The sequence below is a fragment of the Amphiprion ocellaris genome, chromosome 6 (genome assembly GCF_022539595.1).
Source record: "Amphiprion ocellaris isolate individual 3 ecotype Okinawa chromosome 6, ASM2253959v1, whole genome shotgun sequence".
Taxonomy (NCBI): Eukaryota; Metazoa; Chordata; class Actinopteri; family Pomacentridae; genus Amphiprion; species Amphiprion ocellaris.
Window position 1 is genome coordinate 19,816,390 of NC_072771.1, and position 11,660 is coordinate 19,828,049.

The 11,660-nt window shown below is 38.9% G+C and overlaps 2 protein-coding genes across 2 annotated transcripts; one reads left to right on the top strand and one right to left on the bottom strand.

Moving 5' to 3' along the window:
• Window positions 1-969: 969 nt before the first annotated feature.
• nkx6.3 (NK6 homeobox 3) lies at window positions 970-3,806 on the bottom strand. Its single transcript, XM_023290710.3, has 3 exons — window positions 3,392-3,806; window positions 2,580-2,749; window positions 970-2,136 (listed from the first exon to the last, which is right to left on the bottom strand). Exons 1-3 carry the CDS (start codon window positions 3,804-3,806, stop codon window positions 1,906-1,908), a joined length of 816 nt encoding a protein of 271 aa, XP_023146478.2. The 3' UTR covers window positions 970-1,905.
• Window positions 3,807-6,919: 3,113 nt separating this feature from the next.
• Window positions 6,920-9,712, top strand: LOC111582159 (E3 ubiquitin-protein ligase NEURL3). Its single transcript, XM_023290709.3, has 4 exons — window positions 6,920-7,078; window positions 8,120-8,629; window positions 8,758-8,889; window positions 8,976-9,712. Exons 1-4 carry the CDS (start codon window positions 7,048-7,050, stop codon window positions 9,134-9,136), a joined length of 834 nt encoding a protein of 277 aa, XP_023146477.1. The 5' UTR covers window positions 6,920-7,047; the 3' UTR covers window positions 9,137-9,712.
• Window positions 9,713-11,660: the final 1,948 nt, after the last annotated feature.

The following is an 11,660-nucleotide window of genomic DNA, read 5'->3' on the forward strand; positions in this document are numbered from 1 at the left end:
TTTTACAAGTTATTCAGACTTTTTTTGTCCTGTCATTCCTCCATTTCAAAGGGAAGGATGGCTTTGAAAACAGGTCAAAGTTTAGCACAAGAGACGCTTCTAAATATTCTAAGGACTGACTTTGCTGTGCAAACAAACTCGATATATGAAACTCAATAAACCTCACAAGAAGAACATAAGATAGACTAATTAAATGTATTTTTATATATTTAATATAATAATTTAAAAGTATATAAAAATATATTATTAGAAACTAATACAAATAAAAAATTATTGAATGATGGAATGGGTAGATAGAATGGGCATTAGTCAGGAGCAATATGTAAAAAGTTCAGATATCTAAATACGAACACTTGAAGGATATTGACCTAGATATGCCTCCTCATGCTTCTTGACACAAACCTTTTTTATTTTAGCTCATTTTAAAAGTACACAACACCATTTTCAAAAGTCTAGTTTTTATTATTTGAGTTAACGAATTCTTTCCCTCGCCTCGTTTTTTGGTTTAAGAAAACTCTAATAGCCTTCTTTTTTTTTCAGGGCAGAGCTGGTAAATTGTGCTGCTTGCATTTCTTTGCCTGAACTGTCTGAACTCTCCAGCTATGTCACGGTGTTTTCTTACCGCAGGCAGAACTGTCTCAGCAGCATTCCTTCGGCTCTTCGTTCGACTGAGTCATCTGGCCTGATATCAGATAAATGAACCAATTGGGTCCTAAACTCACTGATCCCAAATGGTGACCGAGCTGCTCTGTTGGTATTGATTTCACGTTGAAGCGGGTTGCGGGGGGTCATTGTCTTCAATTAAGCCGTACCACAGGAGTAAATCACACCAGGCTTGACCTCTGACCTCGACACATCTCTTCAGCTTTTGTGCCTTTTTTTTGCTGCCGTTTCATTTTAACTGTCACTTCACAGCTAGTACACAAAAAAATGCAAAAACAGACAAGACAATTACCCGCCCAGTTTGATAAATAATTCACAATAATTTATTGTGTACGGTTTCAGGTGCCTTTTACATTGTACACCTTAATGTTTTTACAGTATATTTCAAAAGTGAGTAGAAGACAATAAAAAAAAACAAGACATGAATTTTAACCAACTTCAAGTCAACATTCAATTAAAGCATTTAGCAGAATTACAACTCATACTTGTAGAATATTAGAACTGATAATAGCATGTGAAGGGAAAATGTTTCCTTATACATGTTCTCCATGACTATTTATTATGCTAATGCATCTGTTTCTGCACTTAAACACAAGTTCTTGTCTTTTAAACAGGCTGTATTTGATTGTGTCGACCTGTGGTGAAATTATATGCAAAGGAAGAGAAAGTTACATTTCGTGTCCGGGGAAAAAAATTGAAAATTATATTATTTGAAGATAAATTCACTAAAAATTACTTGTCCTGTTTTTTGAACAGCTGAGAATATTTGATGCCTATTTTTTTCTATTATTCTTTGGTGTAAAGAATTGATTTTTACCTTTAATAGTAGCCAACATATTGAGTTTATTGATGGTTTATGAAAATTTAATGAAGCTATTTCACATATGGCAGGTGTGTTTCATTTTGGGATTATTAATAGTAATCACAAAAAGCACATGAACTTCAGGTTACTCTTTTTACATTTATTCCTGTTATCAAGGGCATCATGCAGATTTTTCCATCTTTTCTCATATTTTTACAAAAGTATGTGAACAGTATGACCCTCAGTAACAATGTAACAGGCCTCAGAGAATTTTTACAGTAACTTATAAAAGTAAACATATTATTTTTCGTCTATTGAACCCTGTTCTGATCTCTTCTGAACATGCTCACCGTATTCCAAACTAATGATATCTCTTACAGCATGCAGGTCTGCTGAGAAGCGGGTATTAAGTGGGTTTGCATGTTTTCTAATGCGCATGATCAGACGTGGTGCGGCCCCAGGCGCAGCACGGAGAAAGCCCTGCGGTGTTTGCGCAGCAGCAGCCGGATCTTATCGTCGTCTGAGTCGGGATCCAGCGGCTTGTTGTACTCTTCGTCCTCCACCTCGTTCTCCGAGGCCTCCCCGCCCTGCCCGGCGAGGCTGGCCTGCGTGGAGCTCGGCTCCGAGGCGCTCTTCTTCCTCCACTTGGTGCGTCGGTTCTGAAACCACACCTGAAACACAGCGGGAGAGTTTTCTCTCAGCCGGTGGGTGTGACTCCTGATGAATCAAACTGGGTTGCTTAATGATTTACATCTTGTTTGCACACGTTGTGAAAGCCGTGGAGAGGCACGAAAACAATCCGTGATGCATTTTTTTCTCTCCCTTTTTTGCATGATGAGTATTTGATAGAACTGTTTTTGGTTCTCATCACTTCCTCCTGCAGCCAAATAACTCACATGCCAAGATTGTATCTCTGAACGTGTCCTACTTTAGTAAATCAACCTAATTTCTGTTGCACCTTTCAAATTAGGTTTAACAGGACAATGCACAGGTGCTTAAAAATACAGCAAAAACACTGGAATGACCACAAAGAAAAAACACCAAATATAAAAAGAATATTATTTTCACCGTCACACAGAAGCCTGATTTACTGGACGTGTGTTACCAGCTTTACCTTGACTTGTGATTCAGTCATTCCCAGAGAATAAGCCAGTCTGGCTCTCTCAGGCCCGGCCAAGTACTTGGTCTGCTCGAAGGTTTTCTCCAGAGCAAATATCTGATGTCCACTAAATGTTGGTCTGGTGTGTTTCTTCCTGCTGGACATCTCCCCGAGAGGAGCAGCGCCTGGAAAAATCACATCACAGACGGAAACAGTTTCCTTCATAACACAGGATTGAACCTTCTCAACTGAAACGTGACAGTTTATTTTACAAGTTGGATTAATGTCATGTGTATAACCAGACATGATTACCACAGACATACCTGCATTTTAAACTGCATGTATTTATGGTTCATGTTCTGTGTGTGTTACAAATTACAAATCACAGCATCTGTCAATAAACACTATTGTTTCCTGCATTAGTTACAAATCATCTACATGCTGTCTGAATTATATTTTAAAAATATCTGTTTGAATGTGTAAAAAGCCAATTGAGCTCATCCTAAATAGGTTCTATTTGGAGATATTTTATTTTTACCAATCACTGATGTAACATTTTGTAAAATACGGACATCGATCAGTGTTTCAGAATAAAATTAAATAGAAAACAGATAAAAGTTTTGGCCAAATCTAACATCTGACCCACACTCACTGTACTTATATCTATGTTTTTCTTGATCTAAATCTGATTGACTCGAATGACTCTGCAGCTTTCTCCATCTCTAAAGCGCATCATCTCCTGCTGACTCCCCACAGACAGACTCAGGGAAGTTGCTCTGTGCTAGATGTGGATGCTGCTGAGTCTGGTCTGCAGGATTCAGACTCACTGTTGGTGCACTGCTGCCTCCCTCCTCTCCACTCACAGCTGCTTTCTGCCCAGCAGCTCACACTGCGAGCCTTCATGGGGCACTCGGCGCCCGGCTTGGAGAAGCCGCCCAGGGACGAGTTGTAGTCTCGGTTGTAGTACATGGACGTGCTGGTGACGGAGGGGCCGAAGCCCCCCATGGTGGAGTATCCGGACAGCAGGGTGGTGGTGCCCGTGGAGCCCACCCCGACCATGGAGCGGCTCAGGATGTCGCTGATGCCGTGAGGCGTCCCTGGCGGCAGCTGGCTGTTCAGGCCCGGGTTGAGCTTGTAGAAAGAGTTGGGCACCGAATACTGGCACACCGGTGCCTTGAGGTCGGAGGGGAACTGGTTCAGGCTGTTGTTGAACAGGAAAGATCCCTGGATGTTTGGATCCATGGGAAGTACTGTCTCTCAGTATCACATCCAGTAAGATCCAAGCAGGAAAAGACCTCTGATGGCCAAAGAAGGGCTTCTCTCACCCACTGGAAATATCTGGACTTGCCACCGCGTCCTCAATCCCCAGATATTCAAACAATTAAGAAGACTAATAGCAATTTTAACAAAGTCCCTGGTGTCTGTCGAAGTTGCTATCACATCAGAAACAGCGTAGCAGCAGATAAACTTCTCTCTTTCACCTCTTCTTGTCCAGCTTGGCGGTCGATAGCTCCATATCTGAAGTCTCAGTCGAGTCCCCCAGACAATGATTTTGGTGTTCTCCTAAAGACATATGCCTCCTGCCAGCTCTCTCCTCAGAAATCATAAATAAGCAGTATCTGGAAATGGAGTGGCACCTTGATAAAGATAGGCCACATTAGAATGCAGCCTGGGATTGGCCTGGGTCTCACAGCTTTAATGCCTTTCTATTGGCTCCTCGGTGGAAGCCAAGCCTTTTATTGGAAGGCAGCAGATTAATAGTGTTTTGAACAGGTGGAGTGGGAACAAGTAGATTTTCTGATGGCCTGCCATGTCTGACCAAATGTGGTGCAGCTGGAGTACACAGAGGAGGAGATGAAGCTGCTCGGTTTCCTGATTCAACACCACGGGAAAAGTAACTGTTAAACAAAAAAATATGATTTCTTACTATTTAAGAGGAATAACATCTACACATATGCACCAGGTTCACATCAGCAAAGAGATGTCATAGATAGTCTGTAAACATCATTGACCTAATCATCTCTCTCCATATTCAATGTTGCATAAAAACAAATTGAGACAAAGCATTTGATGCGTCATCAAAAAGCTTTTCAATCTCAGCACCATCAATCAAATCTAAATTTGGAATTTCTTTAAACATCATATAATGGACAGCAGAGAATCACATGATCATCTGGTTCATGGCATTCAAAGATCCTCAAGTTTTTTAAACTAATGATTCTGCCTCTGAGTGATGGAACTGTAGGTTTTGTATATGAAATTATTAGGAATGTAATAATATTGGCATAAAAATGGTAATGTCGGTCAATATCGTTATCTTTTTTTGCCTATCATGAAAAACGATACAATAACGCCTGGATTTTGCCGACATTTACAGACACGCAAATGATCACAGCATCAACCTGCGTCGTGAAGTGTGTAAAGTTATGTGGCTGCACTAACAGGCTTGCTGTGCTTGACTAACAATATGTCTGTGGTTTGAAATTATTTCCAAGCCCACATATATCGGTATCGATTCATATCGGTATTGGAAATTGAGAGTTGGACAATATCGGCATATCGGTTATTGACAAAAAAGCCAATATCCCACATTCCTAGAAATTATTCACATTAGGAGGGTCATAATATCAGATTTTCACAACACGATTGTTATGGCTGAAAAAAGAAATCATGATGCTAATATTGATATCTGTTGAAAATTTGAAAGAAAAACAATGAGCAGTTAAATTCATTCATTCATTTTGTGTGTGTGTGTTTTTTTTTAATGCAAATGAATTACACTCCAAATCCCGGTGAATGCTGTTGCAATGCTGGAGTGTCAGGTGGAGCTGGATTATTGACAAGATCATAGTATGTAAATGATTAACAATATATCAGTGTTTCATTTTTTACATGTCACAGTTACACCAAATTCAGAACAGTTTCTTTGAAGTGTCTGGAATGCTGTTACGTTAGTAGATTACATTAACAACATGAAGTCACCTGTTGTAATCCACCCATTGTGGGTCAATGTTAAACTCATTTTATTGCATAATTGTTTCAGGAAAGCAGAGTGTTGCCCAGACTTGAACTCAGACCGACTTCAGTTTCATCTGTAGCAACAGCTGAACAGTTTCCTCTCCCACTAAAAACACATGAGACCCATACTTGGTCTCAGTTCTCTCTATTTGCTGATTTGAATTTGCTCAAATATGTCAATACAGTTTAAGTACAAAGCAATATTTAAATATATAATTGAAAAAAAATTGTCACTATATATGGAAGGAGAAACTGAGTTTTATTCAACTGCACTTTGATGTATAAATATGTATAAATATGTATAAATATATAAACTGAGGGGATTTCTGTTTCAGCTACATTATGCATAGAGAATATTTAATTTTTGTATGAAAAAACAGAAAAATCTACACCTAGAATCTAATACTTGCAGTTTTTCTCACTTCACATCTGTTGTTATTCATATTAAAACAAGCTTTCAGCTTTTGATAAAGATATATATTTATTTTTATATACCTGCAGTGTGACCTGCAGTATCTGTGACAGGATTTCCAGGAAGAGGTCACGTGAACGTCGCTTATATCAGGAGAAAAGTTTGTAAATTTCCAGGAGTGATGATGTCACCACAGATGTGGAGTTATGGCTTCATCCTGTCACATGACCACGGCAGCCAACCAATGTGGATGAAAGAAATCCCAGCGCACGTTTCCTGTAGAGGGCGACAAACCTTTTTCTTGCACACCGCTCAACCACAAAGGAACCTTTACAGTGTATACACTTAATCTGCTGTCATCACATGACTGTGTGTGGAGTTTCTGGGAATTCACAGAGTCGTCCAGAGAGGATATAGACAAAATTTTGGGGGTATTTTCCATGATGTGAATCCATGAATTTCCAATGATTTTTCTGATCTGATGTGTGCATATACCTGAAAGAAGTTCACTGCACTTCATAAAGGCAACTATTGTCCTGTTGCTCTGGTACAATATTGGGGTCATGTGTGGATACATTCAAATATTAGAGGGACTTCAGCTGAAAGGAAAAATGAGAAATATCTGCCAGTCAGACAGAAATATACATAAACATGTTGCTTGTGATGTTTGCCTTTCAGCATAAAACACAATCACAGGACAATGACAAATAATGAAAGTGGAACTATTCTGCATGGGAGCAATATTCACATAATTCAAAGCCTCATATGATAGTTTCATGGCTGCAATTCTGCTCTGAACAGTAAATGCATTGAATAAACACAGATGTAGGCATTAAAGAAATGCTGGACCCAGGTAAATTTCCAGAGTTTGGTTCCTCCCCCAGTCCCTCCTCTTTCCCTTTTCAGTGATTCAGGCAGTGTTTCTGTTTGGAAACCACATGTGCAGCCGGTATTTAAGGCCAGCAGACACTCCCTCTTCATAACTGTTACCAAGATTCAGACGTGAGCACATCTTCTATCCGGACGAAAAAAGAAGTACTTATTCTCTTCAAGATGGTGAGGGAAAGCTGCAACACAAACTCTGGTGAGATATTTCTTGTTGCTCTTCAGTTTTTGAAGTGAACTTGATCCGTAATTTTGCTTTAAATATCAGTATGTTTCATGTAAATGTCAATCAATCCTGACATGTTGATTTCAGTTTTCAAAGAACAACATAAAGTAGCCTTTGGACTGTTTCAGTCAAACTAAATCATTAGAAATGTTATTCTTATTTCATTTTTGATTCAAATCTATGTAAAACTGCATCATGTGAATATTCTGTAAATGAAAATAGGTTGTTGGTAAAAATCTGATTAGATGATACACAAAACAACATCAGTAAAGTGCTGTTAAACAGATGACTGTTGTGAAATGAGGTCGCTGAGCTGTAACAGAGAAACCTAGAAACAATATGCTTCTTGTCCCTGGTGAGGAGACACAGGAAGCAGACCATAAGTTACTACAACTTGTTCACTCTGATTATTGATCTATGAATGAATAACAAACCCTCACATGCTCCTCAGAAGAAACACACAGAAGAGTTTGCTACGTTTACTATTGCTTGTTTACTATTTTATTGCCATAATCTCCACCTGAATAAATGTTATCAGTGCAAGAAAAAATATGATTTCCTCAGATGCAATTCAAGAGAAAACAATGACAGTTTGACCTTAAATTAACAAAAGGTTGTTACAGTGTATATAAAATAAATAAAATAACATTTAACTGTGAGATTATATGGTAATATTACTGTATGTGATTTATTTACAACAACCTGAACTTATTAAAATTTGTGGCTTTAGTGATGATAAGTCATCCAATGTTCATTAATAACATGAAATGTAAGGGATTTTAAAAAAGCAGAAACATCCTCAATTTGTAATTCATATTTTATTGTTCAAAATTCAAGTCTTCATTTTCATTTCCTACATTACATTCAGGTCTTAGAAGACACTGTTTTTGTGATTGTTGACATAGTTGTGCAGATGCTGCACAACAGACTACATCTGCATCATCTGACTATAAAAGTTTTGATGTAACACAGCTTACCATTCAGATTCATAACTGTGTTTCTGCATCTTTCCAGTTGCTGCATCAGAGGTGACACACAGGTGTGGCCCGCTCTGCCTCGGCCCTCTGATCTTCCACTGCCAGGCTGTGGGCGACATGGTCCGCCTGAGTCAGGGGGGTCGACTGGCGGAGAAAACCAAGGACACGTTCAAGAACGGCCTGGTGTTCAGCAGCCGCACAGTCAAGACCCAGGAGAGGATTCGTCTGAGGGTGGAGAGAGATTCGTTCATCTGGAACGGAGCTCTGCGTGTTGGCTTCACCAACGTGTCGCCCTCGTCCAGGTCTCTGCCTCTGCCCCCCATGGCCATCCCCGACCTCACCAGCAGGCCTGGACACTGGGCTGTTCCTATTCCTGAGTCCTTGTGTCAAGCAGGTTCAGAGCTGGAGTTCTGGGTTTCTTCAGGTGGCAGCATATACGTCTCAAACAACAGCAGTCAGTGGAAGCTGCTAACAGGAGTGGACCTCAGCCAGCCGCTGTGGGCCATGATAGACATCTATGGACAGACGTGCTCCATTCTCCTCCTGGGTATGTTTACTATAACCACAGTTTTGCTTGTCCTGCAACATGTTTTTCATTGACAATGCCAACTGTTGTTTGAATGACTGGTATCAATAGATGACGTGAAATGATGAATGTTTTACTCTTTGCTGCAGGCTCAAAGATAAGAGGGTTTTGCACTAGAAGATCCTGTCCTGCTCCTGAACCAATCACCTCACCTGATGTTTCCAGCCTCAGTGGAAGCACTGATGACTGCATCTCCTGTCTGGACATGGAAATCTCAGCAGGTATGAAAGAGTCCAAATGAAATGAAAACCATCAGCTGTCAATCTGGTGTCAGTGTTGTAATGGTGATTCTCTCCTCTGGTCTTAGATAAAGGATGTGTGGTTTGCATGGTGAGAGAGGCTTCAGTCCTGCTGCCTTGTGGCCACCAGTGTTTGTGTCACCACTGCAGCTCCAAAGTCTCCCAGCAGTTTGGTACCTGCCCATTGTGTCGACACAAGATCAGCAGCACTGGATCAGTGGAGGTCTGAGCTCCAGGACACCAGACAAGAATCAGCAAATACAAGCTACTGAGAGACTGGAACTGAGGAAACACTGTGAATAGACCTTGCTGAATGTGTCCTGGTGCAGGAGAATAAATGTTGGAGATCTTTGCTGCAACGTCCCTGATTGAAGTCCAACCAGGAAACTCGGTCCCATGTTGTTCTCCTCATTTTTCGTTTTTATGTAAATGCTGTACAGCTAGTGTAAGACAAAGTAACATACTGAGAGGTTGATGCGAAGATAAAAAAAAAAACTGGAGCATTTTCCTCGTTAAAACTTATAAATGTTACAGCTTTAAAGAAGTTCAAAACTGCATTTTGTATTTGTTAAAGAAGGATACGGGTGAACAGTGAAGTCAGTCTTTGCCTTAGAAGAAGATATTTATTGCACTCACAGCAAAATGTGTACAATTATTTATATAATGTAATGATAATGTTTTTATATGTACAGTTTCCTAAAATGAAGTTATAACTTATAAATCAGTCATTTATTTTTGTAAAGTTTGTTTGTATGCAAATTATGTTCTATTTTTTATTGTAAATAAATATATACCTATTACAATATTCTGTTTGTTATTCTTGTTTCAACTGCAAGTGTTATGTATCACTGTTGGAAAAATCATACAGAAATTCAGTCAAACCACTTTTATGAGCCCCTTTTTTCACACCACTTTAGATCTTCCAAGAATAAGAATAAGTTTTTCTAATTTTGACTCATGAGATAATAACTTCAGTGAAACAGTACTAGAATCTCACCACATGTACCATATTTAGCAAGTTAAAACTCTCAAGGGACTCTTTATGTAGTCTGAAGAGATCAGACATGACTGAAACTGAGTGTATACTTTCAATACATGATAAGAAAGTCATGGCTTTGTCTTTTCATAAAAATGTAAACAATTCAAACCAAAAAAAAGACAAAGGTCTTTTTTCACTTCCTACACCTGCAGACTTGTGTATCTCAGGATGTCTTTGTACTGACTCTGCTGCTGTGATTGTAAATTCTGCAAGTTAACGGAAAAACAAACTCTTTTCACCAGGAAAAGTCAAAGTTAAACATCTCTACCTTTTAAGATGATCCATGTAACTGAACAGTTGTGTAACTTTTCTCAAATTTAGTTAACTTGACTCAATGAGTTCTATGATTTCACAACTCATAAGATGATTTTGAACAAAAATAAGTCCAACCGGTGACTTGAAACATGACTAAACAAATGACAAATGTTACTTAGTATTAACATCTTTTAAGTTATCATAACCTGAAATTATGAGTTGAAAGAGTTCAGAAATGTACTTTTGTTGAGCAACATAAAGCAAGTTTTCTTGTATGGTTCGTCAAGTAGTTCTTTAACTAATCTAATCTCACATTTTCATGGCTCCAATTAAATTTGTTTTCAGTGTTGAACCACATTATTTATTTTTCTTATGTAACGTCTGTGCCTATTTGCTTATGAGTTAAGATCCGTTCCCTGACAGCATTCATGACATGAGACCTGCTAAATAAAAGAATACTCAAGACTAAGTTTGTGTTCCCCCATTAGAGATTGTTTTGTCAAGATAAAGAACAAACTGAACTGAAAATTAATGCAGGTTTTCAGATAAGAGCAGAACATTCAGTTGTTGTTGGACATAGAAACGTGTTTCACAAAATATAAGCACATGGCATTGCACAACAGAGGAACAGAAGCAGAGTGGCATACAGTAGAGATGGAACTGAACCTGCAAGTCATTGCTGAGGTGGTGGTTAACAAAGTTTCAAGTCCCAGTTAATCAATCAACAAAGAAACAAACTACCACTTAATAAATTAAAATGAATACAGTCTTATCTCAATTATTAACCTTCTACCCAGCCTCGTTTCAGATGCTCAGGTTCAAGGTCTTTAAATGTGAAAGGACAGCTAGTTTCATTATTACTCTTTTAGTGTATTTTAGAGTTGTATAAAATGATAGACATCACAACAACAAGGTGAAAGATTAACAGAGTGGGTTCAAATGAAGCAAAAATGCAACCAAGGTGTCATGTAGTTTGACCTAAATGTCGCTGATGGTGCAAGAAATTCACACAATCAGCATCAAACGGTCTGTCGCCTTTTTTGTTGTTAAGTCAGAAGGGAACGCACCTAATGTGTCAGGAGAAGACTGGTTGGCTGCTGATTCGCTACACGTGAATGAAGGAACGCATCTGAAATGTGTCTGTTTCACAGATTTAATCTCCCTGACGGCAATGAAAAAACACAAACGCAGGCTTTGTCTCTTACGTGCAATAACACCCATATTTGCATATCAAGAATATTTGTTTGGGTGACATCATTTATGTCAAAAGTAACAACAAATCAAGCTATAAACCAGTTCATACCTCCTCCACCTGCTGTGGGCAATGATAGTTATCTGTGAAGACTTACTAGACATGTTTTGGTGCTGAAGTTCATTTCCTTTTGTCTCAATTTTAGCCCGATATTTTGCACAATATAACTAACAATTCACCGTATGTGGATAAAGATTTAATTTCTCT

Excerpts from the sequence above, each read along its gene's own strand:
- nkx6.3 (XM_023290710.3), bottom strand. The coding sequence starts at position 3,806 with ATGGATCCAAACATCCAGGGATCTTTCCTGTTCAACAACAGCCTGAAC. Across the intron at positions 2,750-3,391 it reads GAGGCAGCAGTGCACCAACA|GCGCTGCTCCTCTCGGGGAG; the intron begins GTGAGTCTGAAT and ends TGATTTTTCCAG. Across the intron at positions 2,137-2,579 it reads TGACTGAATCACAAGTCAAG|GTGTGGTTTCAGAACCGACG; the intron begins GTAAAGCTGGTA and ends GCTGTGTTTCAG.
- LOC111582159 (XM_023290709.3), top strand. The coding sequence starts at position 7,048 with ATGGTGAGGGAAAGCTGCAACACAAACTCTG. Across the intron at positions 8,630-8,757 it reads GTGCTCCATTCTCCTCCTGG|GCTCAAAGATAAGAGGGTTT; the intron begins GTATGTTTACTA and ends TCTTTGCTGCAG. Across the intron at positions 8,890-8,975 it reads GGACATGGAAATCTCAGCAG|ATAAAGGATGTGTGGTTTGC; the intron begins GTATGAAAGAGT and ends CTCTGGTCTTAG.